General features: G+C 55.1%; 1 protein-coding gene and 2 non-coding genes across 3 annotated transcripts; all 3 read right to left on the bottom strand.

Moving 5' to 3' along the window:
* Window positions 1–2,919: 2,919 nt before the first annotated feature.
* Window positions 2,920–4,354, bottom strand: PTPN18 (protein tyrosine phosphatase non-receptor type 18). The gene is made up of 3 exons (XM_090258332.1): window positions 3,834–4,354; window positions 3,471–3,545; window positions 2,920–3,323 (listed from the first exon to the last, which is right to left on the bottom strand). Exons 1-3 carry the CDS (start codon window positions 4,171–4,173, stop codon window positions 3,256–3,258), a joined length of 483 nt encoding a protein of 160 aa, XP_090114458.1. The 5' UTR covers window positions 4,174–4,354; the 3' UTR covers window positions 2,920–3,255.
* Window positions 4,355–8,321: 3,967 nt separating this feature from the next.
* LOC149995778 (U1 spliceosomal RNA) lies at window positions 8,322–8,485 on the bottom strand. Its single transcript, XR_016507570.1, has one exon. It is a non-coding gene; the product is annotated as a U1 spliceosomal RNA (small nuclear RNA).
* Window positions 8,486–11,530: 3,045 nt separating this feature from the next.
* TRNAY-GUA (transfer RNA tyrosine (anticodon GUA)) lies at window positions 11,531–11,616 on the bottom strand. The gene is given in 2 exon segments: window positions 11,531–11,566; window positions 11,580–11,616. It is a non-coding gene; the product is annotated as a tRNA-Tyr (tRNA).
* Window positions 11,617–12,241: the final 625 nt, after the last annotated feature.

Here is a 12,241-nt window from a genome sequence, read left to right as displayed (position 1 = left end):
GGGTGGGGTGAAGAGTGTGAGCCAGGTTGATGGAGACTTAGGTATGGTACCTGCCTGCTGGCTCTGTGGGGGCGGGGGACCCAGCAAAGGAACAATGGCCTCTGCCAGCACTTCTGTCTGGGAGAAAGCTGCACCCCCCCCCTCGCAAGCTCTTGCCCTGATGCTAGAAAATTCAGTTCCTCCCTGTGTGTCCCTAGTGCCTTGTGAGCTGCTGCCCCAGCGCTGGGGCTCAGAGCAAGTGAGTCCTCTGTAAGTCTGTGGTTCTTTAAGGAGAATGCCTGGGACTCCGGCCTCTGTCTCACTCGGCCACCATCCCTGCTGGTTTTCACAGCCAGAGGTTATGGGGACTCGCTTCCCGGCACTGGAACCCTGGGCTGGGGGCCCTCGTGTGGGATGGGACTTTTGATCCTCAGGAGTGATCTCTGCAGTTGAGATATCCCTCCTGATTTTTATCCACCACACATGGGTTTGGGACCAGCCTGTTCTGAGTCTACGCCCCCTTCCGTCTTGCCCTGGCTGCTTCTGTACGTCCTTAGTTACAGGACTGTGCGGCTAAGCTTCAGGTGTTTCTCCATGCTGCCTGTTTTATAGGTTAGTTGTAATTTCTGTGGGGTCATGGGAGGGGTGAGTACAGCATTCTCCTAGATCACCAGTTGACCCAAAGCCAGCAGACTTCTGTGTCCCATTAAATCAATTTCAGTCTTGGAAAGGTTCAGTTTGAGGTCTTTCCTTTGTTTTCCAGTAGGTGGCAGTCAAGCACAAGTTTTTTAGCTTATTTTATGTTTTATTTTTTACTTATTTATTTTATTTTATTTTTTATTTCGAGGTTTATGTGAGGCGTGTCCCCTCGGCTATGGAAAACACTCTGCTATCCCCAGTTGCCTCGGTCTCAGGGCACTGAGCCTGCGGATGGGAGGCGGCCAGCCACCAAGGACCGTGCGGTGCCGCCCAGGGGGAAGGGGCGGCAGGGGCTCAGTCGGGTGGTGGGCAATGGGGGACAAGTCGGGGACACGGACATCTGTAATAGTGTCAACAATAAAAATAAAGGGGAAAAACAACAATAAAAGAAAAATAAATAAATTGATATTTAAAAAATAAAAATGAAAGGAGAAACAAGACTCCCACTAAAATATTCAGAGTTAATTGTGTCCCATGTGTTTTTCTCTTTTTCCCCCAACAGGAACAAGCAGTTCTCCAGTTCTCAGCAGACACTGATCTGGTGTCCCACAGACTTGGCTCAGTTCGGACGTCTACCTGCAGACAGTGTGAGAACCCCCAGGTAAGGACTCAGTCCCACAACAAGGCCCCCCCACTTTGGACCCCAACTGCAAGGGCAGGTTGTCACCTGTGCCTCTGAGGGACCGGCTGCAGGTCAGAGGCTCCCACGACCCCTCTTTAGGTCCCATCAATGTGCTAGTGTGACTCCCAGAACTCAGACCAGTTTACTTCCTTACCCGTTTATTACAGAGCGCGTTAAAGGATACAAATGAACATGCAATGAAGAGAGGCACAGGGTGCCTGTCTGCAAGTGTCCCAAACACAGGCGCTTCTGTCCCTGTGGGGTTCGGCTTGTGCCACCCTCCTGGCACGTTGGCCGCATTCGGGGGCACCAACCCGGAAGCTCTTCAAACTGGGGAGTTCAGGGGGTGCTGGAGGCATCCTCACTAGGCATGAGTGATGAGGCCACTGGCCCCTGGGGACTGAGCCCCATCTCCAGGCCCCGCTCCCAGACTTGAGGAGGGCGGATGCAGAGGCTGACTGTTCCAACCTCTAATCTTATGGTTGGTTCCCCCAGCAGCCAGGCTCCAACCTGGAAACCTGGGTGCCTTCCAACAGTGATCTCATGAACTTAAACTCAGGCATGACAGAAAGGGGCGTGTTAGCAACAGCCTGGCTCTGAAGTGATTCGGGAACTGAGGAAAAGCCAACTGTAATAGCAAAATATGCTTCAGAAATTCTAGGGGGTTGGGGAGCTGGGAGCCAGGAACTGTAGACAAAACCCAGACCATGTTTTATCAATCACATCTCACAGTGTTGACAGTTTTGACAATGATTTCAAATGTAGATTTAAAACACATCCTGATAGCTGTGTTGCTTAGTGGAGGGGCCACTAAGCTCCCGGAAGATGGTCTGGGTGGAGAAAGGGTCCCTCTGGCCAGCAGGAGTCTGTTTGAAGGACCTGCTGAGCTGCAGTGTATGCCCAGCTGGGAGATGGTCTGGAGAGCAGGGATTCTGTATGGCTCATGGTGCTCACGTGCAGATCCCTCTGCCCCTCTGGTCAGCTGACTGCCTGGGGGTATACCTGCTGTCTTTCCAGAAGGACGTACGTCCGTTTGTCTGACAAACTGTGGGTTCTGTGAGGTGGAGACTTGGAGGGGTCTGTCCACCTGTCTGGAGGTCCACCCGTCTGCACAGTTGGGAGCCTGGTTGGCTGATTGGGGTGTGTGGGTAATCAAGAGTCTGTGTGGCTGGTTTCTGTTTGGCCGAGGGTCCATCTAGCTAGTTGGGTGTCTGTCTGCCCACCCAGGAGTGAGTCTGGCTAGCTAGGAGGATGCTTGTGTGTCTGCTCAGCTGGGAATCTGTTAATATCTGGCTGGTATGTCTGGCTACCTAACTGGGGTGGGGGGTGTCTATTGTTTTGTTGGTCTCTCTTGCTGGGGGTGGTCTGTCAGGCTGTTGTTGGTCGAGCACTCTGGCTGGAGATCCATCCAGCTGTGAACTCTCCCTCTAAAGGGCTAGCTCTCTAGGGGTACGGCTCTCTGATTATCCAGGTTAGGAGCCCATCTGTCTATCTGATACCAGCCCACTTGGCTGTGATCATGCCTAGTTAGGATCTGTCTGAATCGTGGGGGAGTCCACCAGTTTTTCCCAGTGTCCGCCCATCTGTGTCATCAGCTGAATGAGTGAGGGACGCGTAGATACTGAGATGAACTCGCCTTTATTATGTGGTGACAGGGGCAGTCTCCAGGGGCCCATGCGTGCATCCTCCCCTCCGCAACCAAGAGGCACCTGGGGCTTGAACCCATTCCTGGAGTTCATTCCGGAACTGCCCAAAGCAGCCTGGGCCATCATCTCCCGGCTGTCTCCCCTGGCCTCCAGCAGTGAACTCTATAGTCATTGGGACAAAGCCCCGCATTTCCCACCCCGAGAAATTTTACTCTGACGTAGGCCCAGCGTTTTCATTCCCAACACTTCACACAGATGAGCACAGCCTTCAGCGATCCAGGCACCCAGGAGGCGGGCCGGGTGCAGCCCTCACGCCTGGGTCCACTCCGCAGGAGGGTCGCGGGGTCCTTTGGGCCTCCCAATGCGCAGGTTGAAGCCTGGGGAAGGAAGGGCACTGTGGGTCTCATGGAGGAGCTGAGATGTGGAGCGGCGGGCAGCTTGGGTAAGGCCGCCCCCCAGCCGCAGCACTCCGGGACGCCAGGCTGCAGAGTCCCAGCAACTAACGTGGGCTTCGTCCGACTTACCCAGGCCAGCGGCCTGAACTCCATGGGCCACGTCCTCGTAGGCGCCGGGCGCAGTGCGGCCAGGATCAGCAGGAACTGCAGGCAGGAAACAAGCCCCCGCGCATCAGCTCCGGCAGGGAGTGGGGGGCGGGGGGACGGGAGTGGGGCGGCTTGGAGGGGCGGGCCCCTGACCTCGGCAAAGACCGGGTGGCTTCCCCGAGAAGCGCCCCAGCACTGGGGCCTGCGGTTTGACCTGGGGCACTTCCGGTCGTGACCAGTGCGTCGGCAGCAGCCCGGAGGGGGCCAGGCCGACCTGGGGGCGGAGGCCCAGCAGGGAGCGTCCCGAGAGCGAGGTGGGGCCGGCCCTCCCCAGCCCTGACTCACCGTGGCCCGGCAGCGGCCCCTGCGCGTCCTCCGCGGGTGTCTGCGGCCGGCGGGGGCGCACCATCACCTGGCTGTAGACTGGTCCCCCCTCTGCGCCGGGTGCCGCGGACCCCGCCGCGGTGCTCGGGGGCGCCCTGCGCTTCTGCACCACCGCGTACGTGTCGGCCATGGCGAGGGCTGGGGGCACCGAGGTGGGCCTGCGCCTTCCCGAGACACGCCTGCCGGAGGCGAGGCGGGGAGGAAGTGAAACCGCTGCCGGAGGGAGGGCCTGGTGGGGACCGCGGGCTTCCTTTCCGCCCTGGGCGCACGGCTGCGGCAGGGAGTGGAGAAGGGGCCTCATCTGGAGGAGAGGGAGGGGGCTCCGAGTAGGGGCCTCTCCTTCTGGTGTCCCCACGCGGCCGGGGACGAGGGAAGGGGCCAGCCTGGCAGGGGATGGGGGCAAGGTATTGGTGTTGAGGGGTGATCATTCCCGTGTGTGCACCCTGCGAGAGCAGGCACAGCTAGGAAGGAGGACCCCTGGTGACTCACTTTCTAAAAAACAACAACTTCCCAGCCGTTTCCGCCCTGGGGCCTCCGCGAACCGCCTTCGGGGAACCGCCTTTATAGGACTTCCTGGAATCCTGTGTCCACCAATGGGACTGCGGCTTTCCGCGTCCAATCAGAGCTGCAGCTCCGACCAGCCGGAGTGGTTCTATTCTGGCAAATCAGGTTGGTGCCTTCTGGACCAATCAAAGTGTGGGGACCAATCAGGGGCCAGGGGTGGGGCTTCTGTGTATATAAGCCAGCTTCCCTGAGACCATGAGTGCACCTTTTCACTGATACTTAAGAGTTGGTTTCTCTTGGGAGTGTGAAGAAGCAAAGCGGAGCTGTGACACCAAACTGGGCGTGCTTGTTGGCGCTGAGTTGGCGCCAATGACCATTGAGTATATCGGGTAAAAGAATGAGGAACTGGCATCCAAAGAGGAGGAAGGGGTACCCGCAAAGTGAATAGCGGTCTCCAGGACGCGGGTGTGTCCTTCCTACTGCAAAGGAGAGTCAGGTTGGTGTGGGCGGCACCGAGAACTGCTTGCTGAGTGAATGGCTGGGAGAGCTAGGAAAGGGCCCTGTGGGGACGCAGGGCAAGCCTTGGCCTCAGAGGCAATGGGGTCTCTGGGGATGGGGGGGGGGCATGTTGGTGCGTGGATTTCAGCGCTCAGTTCAGAGGAAGGGCCAGTGAACTTGGGGAGCTGAACATCATGAAGGAGTCCGGTGTTCAAGTGTGAGCTGAGTTAGCCTTGGGGCACGCACCGGAAATTCGTAAAGGAAGAAGGAGGGACTGGAACTGGGTACCTGAGGATCACACCAGGGACCCCGGCCGTGGCAGGAAGAGCCAGGGACGTCTGGAGGGAGTGCACACCATCTTAGAGTGGGGCACCACTCTGGGGAAGGCCGGGAGGGGAAGGGCCTGAGGCTTCTAGGAAACTGGCCAGGCTCCCGGCAGAGATCACCGTGGGCTCTAGGGTAAGCTGAAGGAGGGGACAGTCTGGAAAGGCAGCAAGGAGCAAAACGAAGGTAGACATTGTAGTGAGTCCGTACCTGCCCGCAGGCGGCGAGGAGCTGGCCATGTTGTGGGGGTCGTACAACTGCTCTGGGTCCTGGTCTGAGGAGAGGCCTCAGAAGAAACCAGACCGGCCAACACCTTGGTCTTGGATTTCCAGCCTCCAGAACTAAGGGAGAATCCTGTCGTTGAAGTCCCCACCCTGTGCTCTTTTTCTGGCATGCAGACCGCCAACGAAGACAGTTTTGCAGCCCCTGCCTGGGATGCACACTGCAGCCTGGTTTAATGCTTTTTCAGCCAAAGAAAGGGAAGCTTGTGCCATTCGTGCAAGAAGCTAGAACATCAAACAAGGGATTGTAGAAAGATTCCGGAGTGTAGAAATTTCAGGAAAAGGAAATCAGAACAAAATCTTCAGGCAGGAGCTAATTGGTAAACTGCTCAAAGTTGGCAGAATGAAGGCATCTCAGAGGTGGGGACTGGTGAGCCAGCCCTCCGCATCAGAAACTTGCCTCCGCATCTAGGGGTAGCCTTAGCCTTTCTGGCACACACTGGTGCTACTTAGTTTCCTTCGTAGTTCCTAGAAAGGCCGGTCCTCTGATGGAGGAACACGTGTCCTTTCTCCTGAATCTCCTGCTAACCTACTGGAGAGCCTTGTGTGCAAATGAAAGACTACCACACTGTACTATAGATGGAATGTGTGTGGCACTCCCTGGAGAAAAGGGCCCCCTGATTTGGTAAGTACATACCTTGTGGAAGAAAAGATAAAGGGTATGTATGGCACCTTTGTGAGAAACGCTCACAATAAAACACCAGACACAGGACTTCGGTAGCCAAGGTGTTTATTCACAGGTCTGCAGAGCTGGGCACAGCCAGAGGCAGAAAAAGCAAACTGGTTTTATACTAATGCAGGTAGCCCCTCCCCTACCCGTCATAGTCCCCTTTGCTCCATTACTGGATACTCAGGAGCTACAGCCTAACGGGATCAACTAAGGGTAAGGGTAATTTAGTGAGGGGTCTGTTTCCAGCTCTCCCGCGCCGTTTGGGTTTGGTAATAAACCTGTCTCTGGCTCCCCTTTGAAGAGTCCCAGAGTCCCTTCGTTTGGGTTGAGTATTTTCCCCCTTTGATCTTAAAGACATTGTGATAAACTGTGGGCTGTTTTTTCCTGACTTGTATGCTAATATTTTTCCTTGCCTTACTGTTGACTTAGCACCCCCTAACTCAAGATTGTTGCAGGAAGACAGATCTCTGGGTAGGGGCATTCTCATGCCCCACCACCCAGGTGGCATCCCGTGACTCAGGAGACGATGAGCAACTCTCGTCTCCGCCTTCGGCTTTAGGCTGTCGAGGCCACTGAGTCGTGGAATCCTGGGTAAAACAGGTTCTGTTGTGTACTCCATCTGCTTCCTTGTTAATGAAGTCTTGATATGGAGCTGGCCTTGAGGATTAGTGGATCTGCCTTGCTTCCTTGACAGGTGCTAGCTAAACCAGGAGTTACCCTGGCTGTATTTTACATATTAATGCTACTGTAAGAATTCTTTCACTTGTAAAATTATCCTGTTGTTGGCTAGAATGTCACATCCCCCGTTCTATTTTTAGTAACTTTTGAAACTCTAATAAAAAGAGGATGAGGCTTCCTGCTCTCCGCTGATGGTCTGAGCGAGCCACAGCCCTCCATTCGTTACTGGCCAATCATCCTGCCTGCCGGATTTATTTCAGCGTCCGAAATCACAACCAAGGCAACACAAGATTCAGTTACATCTGTCCTCTGCTGTTAATTATTTTCTGCTGATTTGAAAGGCACTAGTTTTTCTGTCCCTTAACACCTTGAGCTGAAACAAATTGACGTGTAGAGAGTTAGGGAATCATGGCAGCGATTTCATTAGATAGAACCAATGAAAATAACTCACCAAAAGCATAAACCATGGTCAAGTGTAAAACAATACCGGTTGTGAAAAACTCGACTGGGAGTAATAAAAATTAGAAAAGCGAAATACTTTTAAAAGAGCACTCACCCTGTCAAGATAATTTATATTTCAGAAAATAACCAATATATAGATTTGTACAGATCTTAGAAAATTTTTAAAAATCTGTTATTCCATTAACATGAACCACTGCAGTCCCCCCTGGTCACCTGCAGTTTATCTCTGTGGTTGAGCTGTGTTCTTTTTTTTAATCCCCTCTCCCTTGCGCAGATAAGTCTAAATTTTTGTTTTCACTTATGCAGTTCCATAGTTGTGGCAAAGGATTCCTCAAGGATTTGGGGACTCCTATTTTCTGTAGTCATTTATAGGAAAACTAAGAGAAATATGCCCCACCAGAGGGATCTATAATTATTCCATACGTGGACTGGCTGATGCGTTTGCTGGGTTACAGTTCCTTGCTTTTCAGAGACATAAGGTCTCTAGACAAGTTGCAAGATTGTGAAACTGAAGTTTTTTAAAAAAAGGGCATGTTGTCAGCTGAAGGCTGTAAAATTATACAGTTCCTGGTTTCTCCAACTGGAGAGCAGTCTCCTATGTGCTGGTGGCCCGCGGGAACTCCATCCGTGGGTCTAAACGCTGCAGCGGCGGCCCCCGGGCCTGCAGGACCGTGACCTTAGGGAGCTACATTTCCACGGAACCCACCGAGGTAGAGTCCACTCACAGTTGCGAGGGGGGGGGGCATAGATCTGGTGCCAAAAAAAAAAAACAACCTTCCACGGGAGCTATAAAGTTTTGTACATTTTATGTGTACGATAGAAAGTGTTAAACAGTTGTACACGCACACTTCCTATGACAACACAGCACATGGAAACAATCTTACTGTATAAAACAACCCAATCAGTATCCAGAAACAAAGTTTTCCTTATCAACTACTTAATAATTTTTTGTCTTTTTGGATACTCCAATATTTGTGAACATAAAACACTGTACATAATAGTTTTAAAGTCTGTCTTTTAACAGCCATAAGCCAGGGGAGAGCGCGAACGCAGTCCCCCACTACCACAAATTATGCAGTCGAGTTTCCCACATTTGGGGAAATCGCAGGGGTCAGCACATCCGGAGTGCAATGGATAAGCCTCGCCCTGGGAAAACCACCTTCGTGATCATGGTATCTCCCCTGCCAGGTAAGTATGCTTTGGGCTCCCCGCCTCCACCGGACCCTCGGCCGCGCCTCCCTTTGCGCGCACGGCGACTTTTCTCGTCCCGCCGGCGCGCATCCCTGCCGCAGCGCCCCCGATCGTGCGCATCGCGGGAACGGCCTCGGGGGTCTTGGGATCCGAGACGCGGGGGATTTGGGGGCGCGCGCAGAGTACGACCGGCAGCCTCTGCGCGCCTGCTCATCTGCATGCGCCACGCCCCCGCCGTGTTCATAATCATTCAGGACTCCGCGAGGTGGTTGCTAGGAACGTCAGTCACTTCTGTTCCACTGCGGGCTTCCGGGGAGGCTTGTTTTCGCCGTTCTAGTCGTTACTCGTAGGTTTCATGCCCGGTGTGCTCAGGATATTAATCAGCTAAAGGCCTCTTCCAGAGATCCGCCCGCAGCGCCCCAGCTGCCGTGCCCCCACCCCCCCGCCCCGTCTCCCGCTGCTTAGCGCAGTGGAATGCGTCCCGGGTCCTGCAGCCGGGTGCGGGAAGCGGGGCAGCCGCAGGCTTTGACTCCGGGTCTTCGGGTTCAGTGACCAGGCCTACAACGCCTGCAGCTCCGGTGTCCTGTCCACTTTCTTGGTTGCTGCTCCCATGGGAGCCTTGGCTGGACTGCATCCTCCTGCACGTGCCACACTGAGTCTGCGCGTGCTTCAACGGACGAGGCCTTCCTAGGGCTGCTAATTACTAAATTTCTGCGCCACACCAAAAAAATTCATTGTTTGCCGGTTTGGCAAAATACATATTATATATAGTTTTGATTCGTTCGCAGCAGACAGCTACTACTGTTGGCTGTTGTCGTTTTTTATTTGACAACCTAAGGGGAAAGAGCAGTGCCCCTGACTAAATAGTCAGGTGTTGCATGTTTTATAAATTCTTGCGGCGCACCGGTTGAGAATTGCTGTGCACGTTAAAGCTTGAGAAACACCGGTTTAACACACTGTACACTTGTTTGCTGTCTAACTTGACCCAGCGGAATGTAAAGTCCGCGAGGCTAGGGATTCTTAACTACATTGTTGGCCGCTCCATTCATGGTTGGCTAGAAGACTGCATGGTTATAACAGGCTTCTGATATCCTTGTGGGATTAATGGGGTTAAAAACAAAATGTTTCCAGCAGGTTCCCAGGTTCTGCCTCTGAGTCCAGATCAGATTACAGTAGTAACTTTGTGTCCTTTCTACACAGAAATCACAGCATTGGAAACGCTCCCCATCAGTGATGTGTCTGAACACCAGCTGCTTGAACCCTGAGCGAGAGCAGTGACAACAGACTGGCGTGGGCTCTCCTCCGCACCGCGGCCTCCCGCCCAGCCTCCTCGGCTCCTTCTCACGCAGGAGGCAGTGATCATCCGACAGACATCAGAAAAAGGCAGGTCAAGGGCAAGCAGCTTATCTTCTCACTCACCTGACCCCTCTGCTTCTCCCTGGTTCAAGCCTTTTTTAGGGTCTCCAACAGGGCCTGAGAGGCGAAAGGACATAAAACAGATGAACTGGAAAAAAGCCTACAGGTTTGTCCTTGTAGATGGGAGCTCCCAGAGGAAAATGACAACCCAAGGAAGTGAGGCAGCTTCCAGAGTCCTGGCTTCTCTTACTGCAGAACAGTGTGTAACGGCAACGGTGGGTCACTGCTCCCAGGCCAGGGGGAGCCCTTTCCAGCCGACCGTGTGTCCTTCACAGGACCCCCAGTTGCTGTACATTTCTTTACCTTTTCACACAGGCAGGCTCAGCCCCTATGTCCCCACCTAGGAGCGTGGCCTCCCTCTGGGTGCTGGGGTGGCCTCACCTGCCTGCCTGCAGGGGCCCAGTGAGGCTTCCTGGGAAGTGATGGAGAAAGCCCACAGGCTAGGCTGGGGGACCATTTCCAGGACTTTCGGGGCGAAAAGATGGGCACCAAACCCTCCTTAGCCCAGTCACCCGCTTCCTTGGGGAGGGGCCGCTGCTTCCTGAAAGAGGCCAAGATCCTGCAGCTTCTGCGCGGGCCAAGACCCCATAACACTCGCTCACCTGGCGAAAGTCCCACAGAAGCACAGCAGGCCACATGGAAGTGTGTCACCGCCCTCAACTGGGCAGCAGGCACCTCTGCACCTTTGAGGATGAGGGACAGAGTCAGCCAGCGGGGGCTCCCAGGCCCGAGTGCTGGCCACCAAACCCTCCCGTGCGCCCCATGCTCCGGAAGAACCCAAGCTCAGTTGGAAGATCCCACACCCCGGCCTCCCTGAGGACCACAGCCAATTGAGGTCTGAGGTTCCGTCCTTGGTCCCAGTCCGCTGGTCCCTGCACAGGGTGACATTCGAGGTTGGAGGTTCTCTGTAGCAGCGCAGCACTAGAATCTTTCAGAAGGCCCCAGTCAGACTGCCAGGGTCCCGCCTGGGCACCCCGGGGACCACCGCCCCGGCACGGCTCCTCTGCACAGTGGGACGGCCGGGGGCTGAGGCTGCAGCTGGGAGACTGGTCGCGCTCCCCGGAGAGGAAGATGTGTGAGGACATGCAGCATCCAGATGGAGAGGCAGAACCAGAGCCAAAAAGTGACTGCGGCCTCAGGGGTCAGGGCTGGCCCCGCCAGGTACCCAGGGGGGATGCGCTCCCCCTGGATGCGCCTCGAGTCTCCGGAGTTTCCTTCTCTCAGGAGGGAAGACAAGGGCCATCCCCTGGCCTTCTCCGTGTCTTCACGCCCACAGCCGCAGGCTTTGTCCCCAGGGTGAAGATGGCTCTTCTTCAAAAGACAATCCTTTCTCTTTTAAAGAGGGATGCTAATTTTTGAGCGAGAAACAGACATCTATTTGTCCTCCCACTTATGTGGTTGATGCCTGTATGTGTCCTGAGCAGGAATCAAACCCGCAACCTTGGTGTACAGGGACGCTGCTCTAAGCAACTAAGCTACCAGGCCAGGACCTGACTCCTTGGTGAGAGCCCAGCCCCTTACTGCCTGGGTGCCACCAGGGCCCAGAGCTAAAGTCAGCCACGGGGTTGGGGGCGGAGGCCACTGGCCGGGCGCCAGCAGGGGTGCCCTTCCACAGGACGCAAAAAGCGCCAGGCACCTCCAAGCCGGACTCGAACCAGCGACCTAAGGATGCTCGCCCGCGGCCTACAGTCCTCCACTCTGCCAGCTGAGCTATCGAAGGGCGCTCCCCGCTGGGGTTGCGTCTTTACTGTTTGTTGAAAGGAGGGACACACGCCACGACAGTGGCCCCAGGGACCCAACACGCCCCGGGAGACTGGAGGGGCCTTTGAAGCTTGTAGGACGCTGGCCACTGCTCGCTCCGTGGACCGAGGGTCGCGGCTGAGCAGAGGCCCCACCCCCCGACGACAGTGTCCGGCGTGCCTGCGGGGCTCCACCTGTTGCCTCATTTGCCCTCCTTGGGCCCCTTTCTGGGGGGAGGGGAGACAATGTTACAGAAACGGGAGTCCAAAAAACAAACCCCAGAGTTTGCGGCTGGGAGATAGGCAGCAGGAAGCAGCTTTCAGGATGCCCTTGCATGCCTGGAGCTAGTGGCTGGATACATTGTTGCAAAGATCCGCTTTACTTCCGAGGCTCAGGAAGATGGGAGGGACCTTGGACTGTGGGCTGGTAGGGAAGAAGCGGACAGAGCCTACGTAGGGTTCTGTGAATGGTCAGAACTGTTTGCAACATCCACTGCGTGAGAGGACGCAGGGAGAGAGGAGGCAGGGAGGGAGAGAGGAGCTGCGGACATTTTGGGGGCTGGCTCTGGCTCTAGGGGGCTCTCTCAGGCTCTCTCTGGCCCTCAC

The sequence above is a fragment of the Furipterus horrens genome, unplaced genomic scaffold (assembly GCF_987537825.1).
Source record: "Furipterus horrens unplaced genomic scaffold, mFurHor1.1.pri manual_scaffold_12, whole genome shotgun sequence".
Taxonomy (NCBI): Eukaryota; Metazoa; Chordata; class Mammalia; order Chiroptera; family Furipteridae; genus Furipterus; species Furipterus horrens.
This window is presented reverse-complemented; position numbering and strand designations above follow the sequence as displayed.